Genomic DNA, 17,381 nt, shown 5'->3' with positions numbered 1-17,381 from the left:
CAGTCATGTCATCTGTTACTGCCAGCACGTCGTGAGCTACAGGGGAAAAGCAGAAAGATCCAGAGGAACTCCAGTGGAGCAGAAGAACCATGGAGGTAAAGAGAATAACACTGATCGTGAACCTGTGGCTCCTCATTAACCTGAATCAACAGCATGGATCTGCATTCAATCTGGACGATACCGTCGTTCTGAGGAAAAACGGAGAGGCTGGGAGTCTGTTTGGATTCTCCCTTGCAATGCACCACCAACTCAAACCTACTGACCAGCAATTGTGAGTACATTAAAAGGGGAAATTCTCAGTAAACAACACGTTGGTAGATGTGAACGGAAGAAGAGATGTGAGCGTAGATTTGTGTCCACACATTTTTCACATTCCACAGTGGTTTAGTCCTTGAATTTTAATCATTTGGGATGTGAACAAAAGACACCAGGAGTGTTTGATATGCAGTTCATCGGTGGTTGGAAGTAACTAGATAGACAGTGCTACAGTAATGAACTCAGTGGATATTCTGTACTCTGTAATTACTGTATATATATAATGTAATTTCTCAGTGTTCTGTGTAACGCAGCAGGAACATCGAAAAACATTTGTCCAGTGCTTTTACTTCTTATCCTTAAATCAACTGCCATTAAAAATAAGGATCTTGTGTTGACCATCATGTGGTCTAAATATTATTATATCATTTGTGCTAGTTTTTATGACACTGTTAATTCCTTCATTCTTATGATGAATGAAATGTTTTGAGATACCAGAGATGGGGGACTCGAGTCATATGACTTGACTCGAGTCAGACTTAAGTCGCAAATTTGAGACTTGAGACTTGCTTGACTGATATTAAAAAGTACTCGACTTGACTTTGACTTGACATTCATGACTTGAGACTTGACTCGGACTTGAGTTAAATGATTCAAAGATGGGACTTGACCTGACTCGAGTAAGACTTAAGTCGCAGATTTGAGAATTGAGACTTGCTTGACTAATATTAAAAAGGACTCGACTCGACTTTGAATTGACGTTCATGACTTGAGACTTGACTCGGACTTGAGTTAAATGATTCAAAGATGGGGACTCGACTTGACTCTAGTCAGACTTAAGTCGCAAATTTGAGACTTGAGACTTGCTTGACTAATATTAAAAAGTACTCGACTTGACTTTGACTTGACATTCATGACTTGAGACTTGACTCGGACTTGAGTTAAATGATTCAAAGATGGGGACTCGACTTGACTCGAGTCAGACTTAAGTCGCAGATTTGAGACTTGAGACTTGCTTGACTAATATTAAAAATCACTCGACTCGACTTTGACTTGACATTCATGACTTGAGACTTGACTCGGACTTGAGTTAAATGATTCGAAGATGGGGACTCGACTTGACTCGAGTCAGACTTAAGTCGCAAATTTGAGACTTGAGACTTGCTTGACTGATATTAAAAAGGACTCGACTTGACTGTGACTTGACATTCATGACTTGAGACTTGACTCGGACTTGAGTTAAATGATTCGAAGATGGGGACTCGACTTGACTCGAGTCAGATTTAAGTCACAAATTTGAGACTTGAGACTTGCTTGACTGATATTAAAAATGACTCGAATTGACTTTGACTTGACATTCATGACTTGAGACTTGACTCGGACTTGAGTTAAATGATTCAAAGACGGGGACTCGACTTGACTCGAGTCAGACTTAAGTCGCAGATTTGAGAATTGAGACTTGCTTGACTAATATTAAAAAGGACTCGACTCGACTTTGAATTGACGTTCATGACTTGAGACTTGACTCGGACTTGAGTTAAATGATTCAAAGATGGGGACTCGACTTGACTCGAGTCAGACTTAAGTCGCAGATTTGAGACTTGAGACTTGCTTGACTAATATTAAAAAGGACTCGACTCGACTTTGAATTGACGTTCATGACTTGAGACTTGACTCGGACTTGAGTTAAATGATTCGAAGATGGGGACTCGACTTGACTCGAGTCAGACTTAAGTCGCAAATTTGAGACTTGAGACTTGCTTGACTGATATTAAAAAGGATTCGACTTGACTTTGACTTGACATTCATGACTTGAGACTCGACTCGGACTTGAGTTAAATGATTCAAAGATGGGGACTCGACTTGACTTGAGTCAGACTTAAGTCGCAAATTTGAGACTTGAGACTTGCTTGACTGATATTAAAAAGGACTCGACTTGACTTTGACTTGACATTCATGACTTGAGACTTGACTCGGACTTGAGTTAAATAATTCAAAGATGGGGACTCGACTTGACTCGAGTCAGACTTAAGTCGCAAATTTGAGACTTGAGACTTGCTTGACTGATATTAAAAAGGATTCGACTTGACTTTGACTTGACATTCATGACTTGAGACTCGACTCGGACTTGAGTTAAATGATTCAAAGATGGGGACTCGACTTGACTCGAGTCAGACTTAAGTCGCAAATTTGAGACTTGAGACTTGCTTGACTGATATTAAAAAGGACTCGACTTGACTTTGACTTGACATTCATGACTTGAGACTTGACTCGGACTTGAGTTAAATAATTCAAAGATGGGGACTCGACTTGACTCGAGTCAGACTTAAGTCACAAATTTGAGACTCGACTTGACTTTGACTTGACATTCATGACTTGAGACTTACTTGTGACTTGCACATGTGTGACTTACTCCCACCTCTAGCAGATTCTGAAAAACAGAATTGTTTTCACACAAAGATTTTACTCAGACCTGGCAACCCTAGTTTAAAAAAAATCCAGTATGGGTATTGGGGTCATCCTATAAGAGACCATACCTATCAGGATATATTGAAATATTTCATCATAGATTACGTGATCGAAAAGACAATCTCTAGGCGGAGCAAACCAGTGTAGAAAAAGAAATAAATGCCCCCACACAGCACATAACGTTCTTCAGCTGCATTCCTTTCCTTTAATTTATCACTCTCTTATGTATAATATGAACAAGGGTTCTGATTCTGATATGTTTTAATCCTACAAAGGTCCAATCTGGTCTTCTATACTTTCAGTTTAGGATCTGTGTTTCTCAGATGCTTCAATCATAACGAATCATAACACATGAAAGATCACAGATAATTGGTCTTGGCTTTGTTGGGATGACTTGTAAGTCATGCATGAACGTGTCTGAGTGCTTTGCCAACTATTAAAATGTTTGCTAAAGTAGAACGAAACTGAATCTGATGTGAATTAACTGTTGTAGAAAGGACATTACTTACATTGACATTATTCATTGGTTCATTGCTTCAGTGTCACCCAAATGAGCAGGAGGTTCACTTCTGAGTCTGGTTCCTCTTAAGGTTTCTTCCTCATATCATCTCAGATAGTTATTCCCTCACCACCGTCACCTCAGGCGTGATCATTATGGATAGATTTTAGAGATAAATAGTAACTTAATTTTAAACTTTACCATTTTTATTCTCGTTCTATACCTCTGTAAAGCTGCTTTGAGTGCAATAAAATAGAAATAAAATAAAATAAATCGAATTGAAGTTGGGAGTTTGATTCCCACCTCCGCCTTGTATGTGTGGAGTTTGCATGTTCTCCCCGTGCCTCGGGGGTTTCCTCCGGGTACTCCAGTTTCCTCCCCCGGTCCAAAGACATGCATGGTAGGTTGATTGGCATCTCTGGAAAACTGTCTGTAGTGTGTGAGTGTGTGAGTGAATGAGATTGTGTGTGTGTGCCCTGTGATGGGTTGGCACTCCGTCCAGGGTGTATCCTGCCTCGATGCCCGATGACGCCTGAGATAGGCACAGGCTCCCCGTGACCCGAGAAGTTCGGATAAGTGGAGGAAAATGAATGAATGAATGCGTTGAAGTTGTTGCTCTCAATTCTTCAGACTTTAATACTGTATATCACAGAACAGACAAATAACCAATCATTACTGACCTCAGCTTGCTGATCGGTGCTCCACGTGCGAAAGCCTTACCCAGTCAGAAAGCCAACATAACCGGAGGTCTCTATCGCTGTAAGTTCACAACGCAGAGTGATGACTGTGAACGGATCCCTGTAGACACTGAAGGTTGGTGTTAACATCTGTAAACATTTATAATGATGCGAATGAGTATTCAGAATTTTTACACGTGATAACTCATGGCCAGATTCGAGGCCAGGACAGGGATTTGACCATCGGGAAAACCAGTGGATGGGTGTACATGTGAAAAGCCAGGGTCCAGGAGGAAAAGTGGTGGTGAGTTAGTCCATAATATATAACACAGTAATAACTACTCTCATTAATGTTGTATTTGGATTGTTGTTGGAAACTTTAATAATGTGTTAAAGTAAATATTCAGAAAATGTGAAACAGCATTCACAACATTTCAAGTACAGATGTGGACTTTAATAATTAGTATACAGATGTTAGATGGTAAAAGTAGATTAGTAAATAATGATACTATTGTAAAGACACACAGTCTGGGACACATTAAATCCGATGCTAATGAATAAACAGACTCCATTAATGGAATGTTGATTCACAGTGGAATTTGCTGGAATCCATCCATGTAGGTTTGTTCTCATCGCTACCAGCAGTGGATAAGGGACAATCGGCTGGTGCTGGGCAGATGCTTCATCCTGGAACAGAACCTGATTGTAGAAGACACAAGGACGTTTTGCCGCAATCGGGATAGTTCAAAGGAGCAGTTTGGTTACTGCCAGCAGGGCGTCTCTGCAGCTTTCACCGGCGACAAGAACTATATTGTGTTCTCAGGGCCTGGTGCCTACGAGTGGAAAGGTATCCTGCTGTAACATTTTACAATTTTGGCCAAAGTGCAGTTAGATTTTACATCAATTTCGGACAATAATACTGAACACTGGGAAAAAAAAATCGTTCTGACTTCTATAAGGTACTGTCCGTGTCGAGCCTGTCGACAACTTTCTTCTGGACGCCTACGAAACCGGAGACCAGAGCGAGTTTAGTGAAAGCCGCATTCCTCTGACCCTCAGCAGCTATTTAGGTGAGACAGTCTATATAGCTTTCATATACAGTATATTGTCTGAGCAGCCATAGAGTCTCCATTATTAGCAGAGCTCATCTAAAATATCATGATCCCAGTCAAAGCGTCCGATGATCCAAGATGGATTTGACATATTTTCCTCTTGCACTTTTCCAGGCTTTGCTCTGGACACTGGAATGAATCTGTTAAAGAAAGATGAGCAGGTTATAGTGGCCGGAGCTCCACGCTCCAATCTCAGTGGTGAGGTTCTGATCTTAAAGCCTGCAGCTGAGGAGGCTCAGGTGGGTCTGAGAGTAGCTCACGTCCTCCATGGCCCGGGACTGGCGTCCTCTTTCGGCTACTCGCTGGCTGTAACGGACCTCAATGCAGACGGGTAAGACGTCTAGAGCTTGAGACCCGTTCTAACGAAGGCTTGATCTAACACGCCTGGCTCTTATTGGCTTTACTCATAACAATGAATGTTGACTCATTCCATTCTTGTGTTTTTATAGCAATACATCTAAACAAAATAATATTTCCATCTCAGTCCTTAGCAATGCAAACAATTTTTAATGAGAGAGACCTAAAAGCTTTCCCAATGCTTAGAAATCTTTTTAGGAGTGTAAATATGTTATAATTGTTGTAATTAATAGCAACTTTAAAGAACAGAAACAACCTTTCAGAAAGCATATAAAGTGTTTTTTTCCCTCCAAAATGAAGGAAATTAACAAAGAATAATAATTTAAAACTGTCTGTAAAATATCTGACTAAACAATGCAATTGTTCGTTCATCTCCAAAAACTAAAAACTAAAAACAAAACAAAAATAAACAAAAAACACTATCGCAACTGAACCAATTATCCATTGACTGCAAATCTACCTCTCATAACTATTTTTAGTTTTATAAACCCTTCTTACAAAACATGTCTTCTGCTTGGTTTACCAGATGGGATGATCTTGTGGTCGGTGCTCCTCAGTACAGCATGACGGATATAGAGGCAGGAATAGGTGGCGCTGTTTACGTCTACATAAACCGACGAGACGGTCGAGACTGGGACAAGTTACAGCCAGACATTCTTACTGGAAATAAAGGCTCCATGTTTGGACTAGCGGTAGCAAACACCGGGGATGTCAATCACGACGGATACAATGGTTCGCGTCAGAATGTTTGCACCAAGACACACCTTCTTATACCAGACATCATTGGTCATTGTGTTTATTCATTTTTCTTGTTTTTGACAGATTTTGCAGTTGGAGCACCTTATGATAACGATGCCGATGGTGCAGTGTATATTTACTTCGGCAAAAATGGACATTTTACACAGAAAGACTACCAAGTAGGTGACATGATTATTTATCCAGTTTAAAATAAGCATTCTCTGGAGAAATCTTTCATCTTTAACCTTCTGTTATGTAGGTTTTACAGGGTAAAGCCCATCGAATCAAACTGTTCGGCTATTCCCTGGCTGGAAACATGGATATAGATGGGAACGGCTATCCAGACTTAGCCGTGGGCTCACTTTCTGACAGCGTACTCGTCTACAGGTGACACTTTAGTTTCAGTTGTCTTTCACACAGGTCCTATATCCTGTATAATTAGTCTGTAAGTAGAGATGTCAGTGACACGGGTGAAAAACAGACCCAAATGCAGGATAGCGTAAAATAAAACAGGATTTATTAAATAAAAAATACAAAACAGGGCCCAAGGCATGACCCAGGACGCAACAGGAGACGGCATTAGGCGAAAATAACGGGACAACAACAGAGGATTCCGCGCTGCTAAAGGCAACGTGGCTTGACTACATACTGACAACAATTAGACACATGAGGAACAGGTATGCAGAGGCGGTGGGGAAAAGACAAGGGTGGGGCAGACATGTGAACACCGAACATCAACAAAAGCTCCTGGCCAAAGTCTGGGCTGGATCCTGACAAGATAAATAATTTGTAATGTTCCCTTTTTTTTTTTTTTTGTTAAAGGGCTAAACCAGTGATTAGCATTGAGAAATCCTTGACATTAACACCCAGTGAGATGGACTTCAAGAAAATTGACTGCCAGAAAGATCACTGGTGAGAAAATCCATAAAACTCTATGCAGCCTTATTGTAGTCATTAGAATCTCTGATGTTTTACTGAATGTCTACATGTAAATCTTTCAGCCTTATTACAGCTGAATCCTGCTTCTCCTACACGACCTATCCAGCGACGTATAACCCCAAACTGCGTGAGTGAAATACTGCTTGATTATTAAACATTTCAACATGTCCAGTGTATTCGATCAAATTAGCATTGAGGATTTCCAGCCACACAGCATGTAGGAAAAATTAAAAAGTGCTTTTAAAAAGGAGGAAATGTCAGAGCATCTGAGCGGGTTTCTCTGAGTTCTCCGGTTTCCTTCCTTTTCCTAAAACATGACAGTATGTGAATTGATGTGAATTAAGGTGTGTCTGCTGCCATCTAGGATGTATTTCTGCATCACACCAGGTTTTGGAAGTCGTGGCCTAATGGTTAGATAGTCTGACTCTCAACCCAAAGGTTGTGGGTTCGAGTCTCGGGCCGGCCACGACTGAGGTGCCCTTGAGCAAGGCACCAACCCCCCCCAACTGCTCCCCGGGCGCCACAGCATAAATGGCTGCCCACTGCTCCGGGTGTGTGTTCACGGTGTGTGTGTGTGTGTTCACTGCTGTGTGTGTGCACTTTGTATGGGTTAAATGCAGAGAACAAATTCTGAGTATTGGTCCCCATACTTAGCGTATGTCACGTCACTTAAATGTAAATGTGTGACAAACCCCATGGATGTGTGGATGTGTGGAGAAACATCTTAAATATCCTATCACTATCAAGTCCAATTACCCTTGATGTGATTTATTAGATGTTGGCCTTTCATCTAATTTCCTCTCTGTGGTCCGGTAGAGATTGTCTACAAGCTGAACGCTGATGAACGCTGGGTTCAGGAAGGTCATCAGTCCCGTCTGGTTTTCCAGAACAATCATGAAGGAAACACTGTGCTCCAGAAACAAGGTCAAAAACAATGCGTCCAAAGCATCCTCCGTTTCAGGGTACCGAACCTTCTGCTTTTCTTTTTATTTACACTGAGTGAAGATACAGTATGTGACATTAATTACCGGTGTCTCCAGGAAAACACAGAGAACAAGCTTACAGAAATCCCCGTCAGTGTGTCGGTGTCTCTGCCGCAGTACAGTCCTCCTCAGACGCTGAGCCAAAGCTCTCTATCTGCTCTCCAGCCAGCGCTAAATGATCTCCAGCCTCGGGAAAGCACAGCAAAAGTGTGTGTTAGACAGAAACATGACAAGAGAATTGCTTTGGTCTATGTGAATTTTTCTACTGAATCTTTCTTTTATTTTCAGCTTGTGTTTTTGAACCCTGGCTGTGGAAGTGATAATATCTGTCAGAGTAACCTGCAGCTACAATACAGCTTCTGCTCCAAAGACCAACATCAGGACTCATGTTCACCACTAGCCAGGTGACCTCACACACTTTTTTATATTTGAAAAAAGTTACAGAAAGAATAAATGTATATAAGAATAGAATGTTGGATAATTTGTCAAGGTTTTGGTGAAATTTTTGATATTTAAGTGAAAAAAAACAAACAAAAAATATAAATTATTTTTTTCTTCAATTAAATATTTTTGTATGACAAATTTTTAAAATCTTCAAAAAAAATACAAATTTTAAAAAGTTGGCTTCATTCATTTAACATTAAATGAATTCTAAAGGATAGATAAAGGTTCATCCTGATTAAAATTGGAACCTCTTATATGGTTCTAAATAAAACCTGCTTAATTCTTATTAATTTAGCAAGTCATCATAGAAAACAAAATGTAAAATGGAATTTTAAGTCATTTTTAACATTTGTAGCTTTTATAATGATCATTTGATAAGATATTTCTCTTTAATATTTCTCTGTGTTTAATCTCTATGTTATTCTGTATATTAAAGGGAGGATGGAGTGGCAGTAATCTCCCCCGGCGCTGGGAACACGGCCCTGGAGGTCACTGTGACCAATCCAGGAGGAGATGATGCTCATCTCGCTCAACTGGTTGCAAACTTTCCAGAATCTCTACCGTTATCATCAGTCATCCTCAATCCAGATAGTGTACGAATAAAACACGACTCAATAGATATGGAAGGGATTCAAATGGAAAACGTGCACCAGTGTGGATTGTGTGTGTTTGTTTTCTGCAGAAAGTGAACGTGCAGTGTGACGTGGATGCGAGTAAAACCAGAGTGGAATGTAATCTCGGAAATCCTTTCCAAAGAAATGCAGAGGTAAACTGAAAGACTTTGGAGCCGTATGTATTTATTGACTTTATTTATTTACTCTGGTTTTACTTATTCGAGATGCTTCATTCTCTAGGTAACGTTTTATCTCTTGCTAAACTCTGACCGTCTGACCCCGAGCATAACGGACGTCAACGTGACGCTGGATCTCCAGACGTAAGACGTGACGTTTATGTTATACAGAATATAATTACTATATAACCTAAAATAAGTATGCATAATGCAACATAATAAGGTTTCATTACACTAAGACAAAATGAAGAGGATTTTTAGTTCATTCATGCAGAAAGCTGACTTTTGTTGAGTTTTAATAACTTTTGTCGTTATAGGATCAGCGTGCAAAATATTTCCGAAATGGTCGCAGAGGCTCGGGTTTTCTTTGAGCTGTATCTGCAAGTGTTCGGGTAAACACAACTTTCCATTATAGAAAATAAAGTGCTTAGAAAATATTATCTGTATCATTATACTGATTTATTCTGCTCTTGTGACAGATGGTGTGCTGTGGAGTTTCCTGCCTCTCCCTGTGTAAACATGCCTCTACAGGATTACTCACTTCTCTCAGTGCTTTACTCTGTGTTGCTCTTTTGTTTCTGCAGACTGGCCAAACCTTCTCAAGTATACTATCGAGAAATGAAGAACAACAAATCGGATGAGGTGATCGGAGAACCTGTTCAGTATGAGTTTACAGTACGTCCGTAATGTTTTTCATTCTTTTTTTTCATCTCTTACATCAAGCGTTCTAAAACTTTTTCTAGATACGGATTCATTTAGCTGACATTCGGTATAGGCTACTGTTTTTGAGTTCAAGAGAACAGTCACACATTCTAATAATTAACCTTAATCATACATTATTTATGTAAATATTGTGTACATTTTTTATATGATCTCATGTTATAGTAGATGTTCCGGTTCACCACAAAATAAATCCATTATCCAACACGAAAATCCCCCAAAACTGGAACATAAATAAATAAACTAGTACAGTTTGCTAATAATGTACATATCAGAATGTCTCCTTTTTTAAATCCATGACTGTAATGTGTGATATAAACCAGTCAGCTTTATATTTTAAGATCTTCTCAAATTCAGCTTATGCTCTCTTTACGCTAGATAATATAGCATAATCTATTTTGTGTGTGTGTGTGTGTGTGTGGGGGGGGGGGGGGGTTTGGCTTAGTGGTTAGCACGTTCGCCTCACACCTCCAGGGTTGGGGGTTCGATTCCCACCTCCGCCTTGTGTGTGTGGAGTTTGCATGTTCTCCCCGTGCCATGGGGGTTTCCTCCGGGTACTCCGGTTTCCTCCCCCGGTCCAAAGACATGCATGGTAGGTTGATTGGCATCTCTGGAAAATTGTCCGTAGTGTGTGAGTGTGTGAGTGAGTGAATGAGAGTGTGTGTGTGCCCTGTGATGGGTTGGCACTCCTTCCAGGGTGTATCCTGCCTCGATGCCCGATGACGCCTGAGATAGGCACAGGCTCCCCGTGACCCGAGAAGTTCGGATAAGCGGAAGAAAATGAATGAATGAATATATTTTGTGTAGATTTATAGAAGGCACCTATTATTCAATAATACACAACTGACTACACTTAGCACCTAAATCAATATTGTCTTAGGCTTCCTGTCCTGGATAAAGCTTAAATATGGTAAGAAGGATGGATGGATGGCTGTAACCGATCTGTGTTATCGATGCACTTTATTTAACAGTAATTACAGTCTAGGTCTTTCCTTATTATTAGATCAGTAACATGGGTCGACCTCTGAAGTCCTTTGCTTCCGCGACCCTCAACATCCAGTGGCCAAAGGAGAACAAAGCAGGCAAGAAGCTCCTGCACCTGCTGCGGATCACCGGACCGAACAACCAGACCATCCAGTGCAGCCCCGACTCAGAAATCAGTCCTCTCAGACAAGCTCAGGAGGTCAGCAACAGTTTTCTCACCGCACTGCATCAGTGTTTTTGTCATGTGTTTCCTATTTTCTGAGCTCAGGAACAGGTGTATAACTTTGCTGGCTCTGTGCAGGTGATATCAAGAGGAAAACGTCAAGCAGAAAATGAAGCCAAGGCCTCAGCTTTCAGCACTGAGGGACTTCTGTCCTTATTCGGGAGCAAAAGACATTACAAATATCTGGTAAAGTCACACAGTTTACACTGTTAAAGAAAATGAATCAACAGCTCCTGATCAATCATGGCAGTTCTTAAACCATTATGTATTTTATACATGTTTTCTTTTATTTGTTAACATTATCCTTCGTGCTGTAGAACAGGCTCACTCTGCACCCTGCTCCCTCTGTGTGTGTGTGTGTGTGTGTGTGTGTGTGTGTGTGTGTGTGTGTGTGTGTGTGTGTGTGTGTGTGTGTGTGTGCATCCTTTCTCCGGTAATTGTAGAAGTGTGATGATGAATTAAAGTGTGTGGATATCCGATGCCCCCTTAAGGCTCCGGACAGAACTGCAGTTACTCTTCACTCACGACTGTGGAGCAACACTTTTGTTAAGGTGATCTTTTGTTTTTCTCTCTTCAGTTTGGTACAGAACTTGGAAGAGGTTTCAGAAACTAGGCTATTAAAACAAAGTGTGATTTAATTAACAGGAATACAGCTCCTTGAATTATCTGGACATTGTCCTGAACGCATCTCTCAGTCTTGATGGATCTCAGAAGAACATCAGGCTTCGGGAGTCTCAAACACAGGTAAAGAGCTGATTACGGTATATAGTTTAACAGGACAAATATAATACATATCAAATAATAAACCTGTCCATGAAATAAACTGTTCAATATTATGTATATTAAATAGAATATAATGTGGATGTAAAAGATATTGCTTTAGAAATGATCGAGATTAGTGCAACAATTTATCAACAAATAAATATAAATCTATACAGTAGAAAAGATAAAAAGCATTTATAAGTTAAGTTAGGTTATATTGTTATACGCGTAAATATTTTTATACTGAATCTATATTCCAAAATATTATATATATAGGGAGCATGGTGGCTCAGTGGTTAGCACGTTCGCCTCACACCAACAGGGTTGGGGGTTCGATTCCCGCCTCCGCCTTGTGTGTGTGGAGTTTGCATGTTCTCCCCGTGCCTCGGGGGTTTCCTCCGGGTACTCCGGTTTCCTCCTCCGGTCCAAAGACATGCATGGTAGGTTGATTGGCATCTCTGGAAAATTGTCCGTAGTGTGAGAGTGTGTGCCCTGTGATGAGTTGGCACTCCGTCCAGGGTGTATCCTGCTTCGATGCCCGATGACGCCCGAGATAGGCACAGGCTCCCCGTGACCCGAGAAGTTCGGATAAGTGGTAGAAAATGAATGAATGAATATATATAGTTGCTAGTTTATTACATGCTGTATAAAAATGAATTAAACTAATGCAGTAAGTTTAAATCACTGTGTGTGTGTGTGTGTGTGTGTGTGTGTGTGTGTGTGTGTGTGTGTGTGTGTGCTCATGTTATATACAGGTGAGACTAACAGTGTTCCCAGAGAAGAAGCCGACTTTTCTCAGTCGAGTCCCCTGGTGGGTGAGTCTGCTCAGCGTGGTGCTCGCACTGCTGCTCCTCAGCCTCCTGATCTACTTCCTGTCCAAGGTAATAACATAATTCTCTCACACACATCACTATCACCCCCCCCCCCTCACCATTTTCCTCTTAATTTGGTCTTGGCCACTCTTTACCAACAAAATATGTGTGTTGTTTGGATGCATTTTTTAAAGAGCTACTAAAAAAACACCCTCCTGAAATAACAGACAAGAGTCAATATTTATTTGTGCATTTGCAATTTGACAAAAATTCAAAAAGACTGGATGTTATTTTGATTGAGTTTAACATTACTGTGTGTTTGTGCTCCTCAGCTGGGATGCCTTGACTGTGCGTTGTGTACAGAAGATAAAGAATATCAACCCTTGAGTGTAAATCACACCACAAAATAAAATCTTTGCATGAAGACCGACAGAAAAGACTTTTGTGCTTCCGCATTGTAATGTCAGTACTATTCGTATGTTTTGTGGTCTGCTACCTGATGCACTACAGTCTGTGTGCTTGTTCTTGATCTAGCAATGCTGTATTATGTTATTAACAGTATTGTGCTGCTGTATATGCTGTATAATTTTATAACTGTTTATCCAGTAGTAAGTGAATGAGTGTATTCAAGCCCTAAGGAGCTAAAGGAGAAGATGAAGAGAGTATATACATCTTTACAGCAGGAGTGAAGATGAGGATGGTGCCTAATATTGAAACAATGAGGAACACCCAGAGGAAGATTCTGTCCAAAACTTGAGCCACAAACTTCCAGTCCTGCACCACCTGGGTCAACAGAAGAGCGTTATCATCATCATCATCATCATCATCATCATCATCATCATCATCATCATCATGAAAAGCATCATAGTCATCATCACTGTCATCGTAAAAATATCAATATTGTCATATATGTACATTAATACTGGTTCTCAATACAGGTTGTCCTTAAAGCACCCATGTAGAATTAAACAACTCTGTTTTCCTGTACCTCTCTGATGAAATTTTCCTTGTGGATGTGGCGTGAGATGTAACGGACGGAGAAAGTGGCCTTCTCCAGCATGTTGACCAGAGCCTGACCTTCACCCTTGGGGCCTGGTGGGGCTTTTCTGATGTGTGGCTTGAAGTCGGGGCTGTGAGGCTCCAGTTCGGGGTAAAGGTATCGCTCTGTGTGAGTGCGCATGCACAGCAGCTGGGGTAGGCGTTGTAAGAAGAGCGCACGTACCCATGGTGCCATCGGGTGGTAGGTGGCTGAGGACCGGTGATGCACGTTGATGACAAACACGGTAACTATGATGGACAGAGTGACAAAGATCATGATGAAAAGCAGGTACTCGCCGATCAGTGGAATGACCTTGGATGAAGATGGGATGATCTCCTCAATGACAAGGAGGAACACGGTGAGCGAGACGAGCACAGATGTGGACAGCGTCACCTTCTCGCCTTCGTCTGATGGAAGATAGAACACCAGAACTGTGAGGAAGGACAAACCCAAGCAGGGGATAATGAGGAAGAGCGTGTAGAAGAGAGGGAGACGCTTCAGAATGAAGGAATAAGTGATGAAGGGGTATGTCAGTGTGACGTCATGCCGTCTGCCCTTGGTGCCTGTGGCACTCAGAATTTCCCACTCGCCATTGTCGAAGAAGTCGCTTCGATCCACCTGGTGGTTTACGAGAACTAGATCCACCATGGTGCCATCGTAAGTCCATGAGCCGAATTTCATTGAGCAGTTCTGCCGGTCAAATGGAAAGAACGTCACATCCATAGTGCAGGCCGATTTGTAGCTGGCTGGAGGGGTCCAGGTGACAGCGCCGTTATATTTTATAATAACTTTGGTCATTAGCGATCCCTCAAATCTTCCATCGGCACTGCAAGAAAATGTGAAAACACATAGTCGTAGTCATACGGCTAAATAAGGCTTGCACAAACATTTAATAAGGCTTAGTAAGGTTTTTTTAACTTAAGGTTATGACTTCAGTGCTCAAGTGTAGATGACAAATATGTAGATGTACATTTCATCATTATAAATAATTTACCCAAAGAAAAAGGTGAAAATGTACGAACACATAGTGAGAAAGTGTTTATCTGGATAAGTTTCAATTATGGTCACGTGAGCCTCAGGGGATGTGATCAGGACAAACATACTTCTCGTATAGCACAATGTCAGGCAGCCAAATGCTCTCCGAAGGAACCCGGATGAAAGTGATACCACCATAATCCTGTGGGTTCCAGCGCAGTTTATAATCGACCCACTCCTACATTTGCAGATTTACAGAAAGTGACAAAACACAGGAATTTATATGTGTTAATAGACTACAGATTTGTACCTGTACATTTTTTTCATGACACTATCACACCGATAACTGTACACTGATTGGGAACAAGATCAGTGTGAACTTTAGAAATGTACCTGCCACAGCCACACGTTAGTGGTCATGAGTTGGTTCTTCTCATCCTGAAAACAGAAGAATTAACATGAAAAAAAAATGAGAGCCATAAAACACAAAAATTCTAAAAAAACAAAAACAAAAACAAAAACAAAATACTAATAATAAGATTTAAATGTGTTATTAACTCTGCATTATTTCTGAGGATGTCTTCTTGTCTTCCCTGGAGTTCTGTCATAAGCTGGAATATAATTAGTACTGAATATGATTTAAGTGAAAATTCTAATCCCTGCTATTTTAATCCCTGTATATAAAACACAGAGTGAAAAAGAAATAGGCCTTTCCTAACAATGTTTTCTTTTGGTGCAATATGGTTGCCATATTTATCAGTAATACCCACTGTGGGTTATGTTACCATAGAATAAGATTTTATAAATGGACCAATATCTAACCGTCACAGCACAACAAAAACACTTAAAGCCTCTCAGACTATTCACTCTCTGAGATATCAACAGCATTATTTTTCTCTTAGTACAAAGTGTATGTCTTTTCGGTGTACATCATTTGTACAGAATTTGTTTCAAATCTACGTCATGACCGTGTCTTTGGCAGTGTAAACATTTTTCTTTCAATAAAAACTACACTGAAAAATTTCACTTCTATCAAGTAGCAATTAACTGCAAATTAATTTGTATACAGATACAGATTTACATCTGATGTGGGTGTGGAAGCATATCTGTAATGTGTCTGTCTGTGTTTTCCCCTTGTTTCTGTCTGCCGTCTCTCCCTGATGTTAATTGTTTTGCTCCGCCCACTCATTGCTCACCATGGACACTAATCACATTCCATCTCTTCCCCAGGTGTCTTGTCTTTGTCTCTAATCGTCTCTGCTTTGTTATTGGCTCCTGTCCACTATATCTACTCTGTCTGTTCACTTCCCTGGTGTTGGTCGTTGTAGGTGTTTGGTTCATGTTGTTCTCTGTTCCTGTTCCGTGTCCTGATCTGTTTTGCCTGCTTGTATGTTTGTTTCTTGTTTTTGTCCAGTAAAGTCCTATCTGCGTTTGGATCCTCTCTTGCCTTTTGTTTCACCGTGTCACATCGTGACAATATCTTGCTTGTTTATTTATTATTTTTTGGATTAAATATGAATGCTACAACCATAAAACAGTGTATACAGCCCAATATATAGATCAGAAAATAAATCCAGAAAAAAATTGACCCAGCACCGTGACCATTTTGATAACAAAAAACAAAAAGTCCAAGAAATCCCATTGTTTTAACCTGGGCCTGTCAGAGCTTTATTGAGATTGTAGATCTGCCTTAACTCACTGTGCTTTAACAAAAACATTTCTACGGTACAGATGCACACAACACTCTCTCAACTAAAAATAAAATAACTCAAATGGGTTTCACATTAATATTGCCCTAAAAATATAAAATAATCCACTCTGTCCATGGGATGCTGTTAAGTAACAATGGGACAGAAAAGGAGGGTTAGCTCTGTAAATAATTCACTCTCTTCAACACATGAGCCAGAACAGGAAAATGCTCTTAGAGCTGTAGAATGTCAGATCAAAATAGACTGAAATAGGTTAAAAGGTTCGAAAAAAGAAAGTTAAAGCTAGAGCAGCCGTTTTAAGATTTTCAGCACCATGGAGAGCAACATAATTTGAACCAACAGTGAGTTGTTTTCAGTTAAAAGAAAAGCAGAAAGATTTAGAAAGTATCTGGTTGAGGTTTCAAGTGTACGTCAGGACTTTGTGTGTGTGTGTGTGTGTGTGTGTGTGTGTGTGTGTGTGTGTGTGTTTGTGTGATGTTCTTACTACATCTACAAGCTGTGAGATCTTCAGACCAAAACGCACTCTGACAGTGCTGTTGGAATGTTGTGTAGGCCGCACCCATTTCTGATAGCCCTGAAAAAGGTCTCTCAGTAGGGTGTCTTCCCTCTCAGCCAGAGACACAAACTCTCCTGCATCTTCACACACACACACACACACACACACACACACACACACACACACACACACACACACACACACCAGTATCCGTGAGTTACTGTCACTTATTCCTGCTATTTTAGCATCATAAACCTCACAGTGGTAATTTCACATACTGAACTTAATAACACAGAGAAGGAGGCTCTGTGAAATACAAAGAAGGACAAATGGAAACCGGACACATTCTCTTAATCAGCATAACCGGATCAGGCAATGACTCCATCCCTTTCCACGGA

At 40.6% G+C, this 17,381-nt stretch overlaps 2 protein-coding genes across 2 annotated transcripts in view; one reads left to right on the top strand and one right to left on the bottom strand.

Moving 5' to 3' along the window:
* On the top strand, positions 1–13,238 carry LOC113646032 (integrin alpha-6-like). The gene is made up of 25 exons (XM_047802122.1): positions 1–271; positions 3,909–4,036; positions 4,116–4,204; positions 4,522–4,747; positions 4,860–4,970; positions 5,127–5,343; positions 5,896–6,101; positions 6,192–6,286; positions 6,367–6,494; positions 6,930–7,019; positions 7,109–7,173; positions 7,863–8,008; positions 8,087–8,236; positions 8,318–8,433; positions 8,910–9,066; positions 9,156–9,239; positions 9,328–9,407; positions 9,581–9,655; positions 9,848–9,938; positions 10,987–11,166; positions 11,269–11,376; positions 11,634–11,741; positions 11,836–11,934; positions 12,708–12,833; positions 13,097–13,238. The coding sequence occupies exons 1-25, from the start codon at positions 90–92 to the stop codon at positions 13,172–13,174; spliced, it is 3,135 nt and encodes a 1,044-aa protein (XP_047658078.1). The 5' UTR covers positions 1–89; the 3' UTR covers positions 13,175–13,238.
* A 159-nt stretch (positions 13,239–13,397) lies between these two features.
* chrnb3b (cholinergic receptor nicotinic beta 3 subunit b) overlaps positions 13,398–17,381 on the bottom strand; it is a 5,064-nt gene continuing 1,080 nt past the window's right edge. Inside the window, exons 2-6 of the mRNA XM_027152037.2 lie at positions 16,972–17,123; positions 15,172–15,216; positions 14,907–15,016; positions 13,753–14,629; positions 13,398–13,547 (exon numbers count right to left, since the gene is read on the bottom strand). Of these exons, the coding sequence (XP_027007838.1) occupies positions 13,398–13,547; positions 13,753–14,629; positions 14,907–15,016; positions 15,172–15,216; positions 16,972–17,123 (1,334 nt within the window). The remainder of the gene's footprint in view (positions 13,548–13,752; positions 14,630–14,906; positions 15,017–15,171; positions 15,217–16,971; positions 17,124–17,381) is intronic.

The sequence above is a fragment of the Tachysurus fulvidraco genome, chromosome 17 (genome assembly GCF_022655615.1).
Source record: "Tachysurus fulvidraco isolate hzauxx_2018 chromosome 17, HZAU_PFXX_2.0, whole genome shotgun sequence".
Taxonomy (NCBI): domain Eukaryota; kingdom Metazoa; phylum Chordata; class Actinopteri; order Siluriformes; family Bagridae; genus Tachysurus; species Tachysurus fulvidraco.
Note: the sequence above shows the minus strand (reverse complement) of the source record. Positions and strands in the feature narration are given on the sequence as shown.

Excerpts from the sequence above, each read along its gene's own strand:
- LOC113646032 (XM_047802122.1), top strand. The coding sequence starts at position 90 with ATGGAGGTAAAGAGAATAACACTGATCGTGAACCTGTGGCTCCTCATT. Across the intron at positions 11,935-12,707 it reads TTCGGGAGTCTCAAACACAG|GTGAGACTAACAGTGTTCCC; the intron begins GTAAAGAGCTGA and ends TGTTATATACAG. Across the intron at positions 12,834-13,096 it reads TGATCTACTTCCTGTCCAAG|CTGGGATGCCTTGACTGTGC; the intron begins GTAATAACATAA and ends TGTGCTCCTCAG.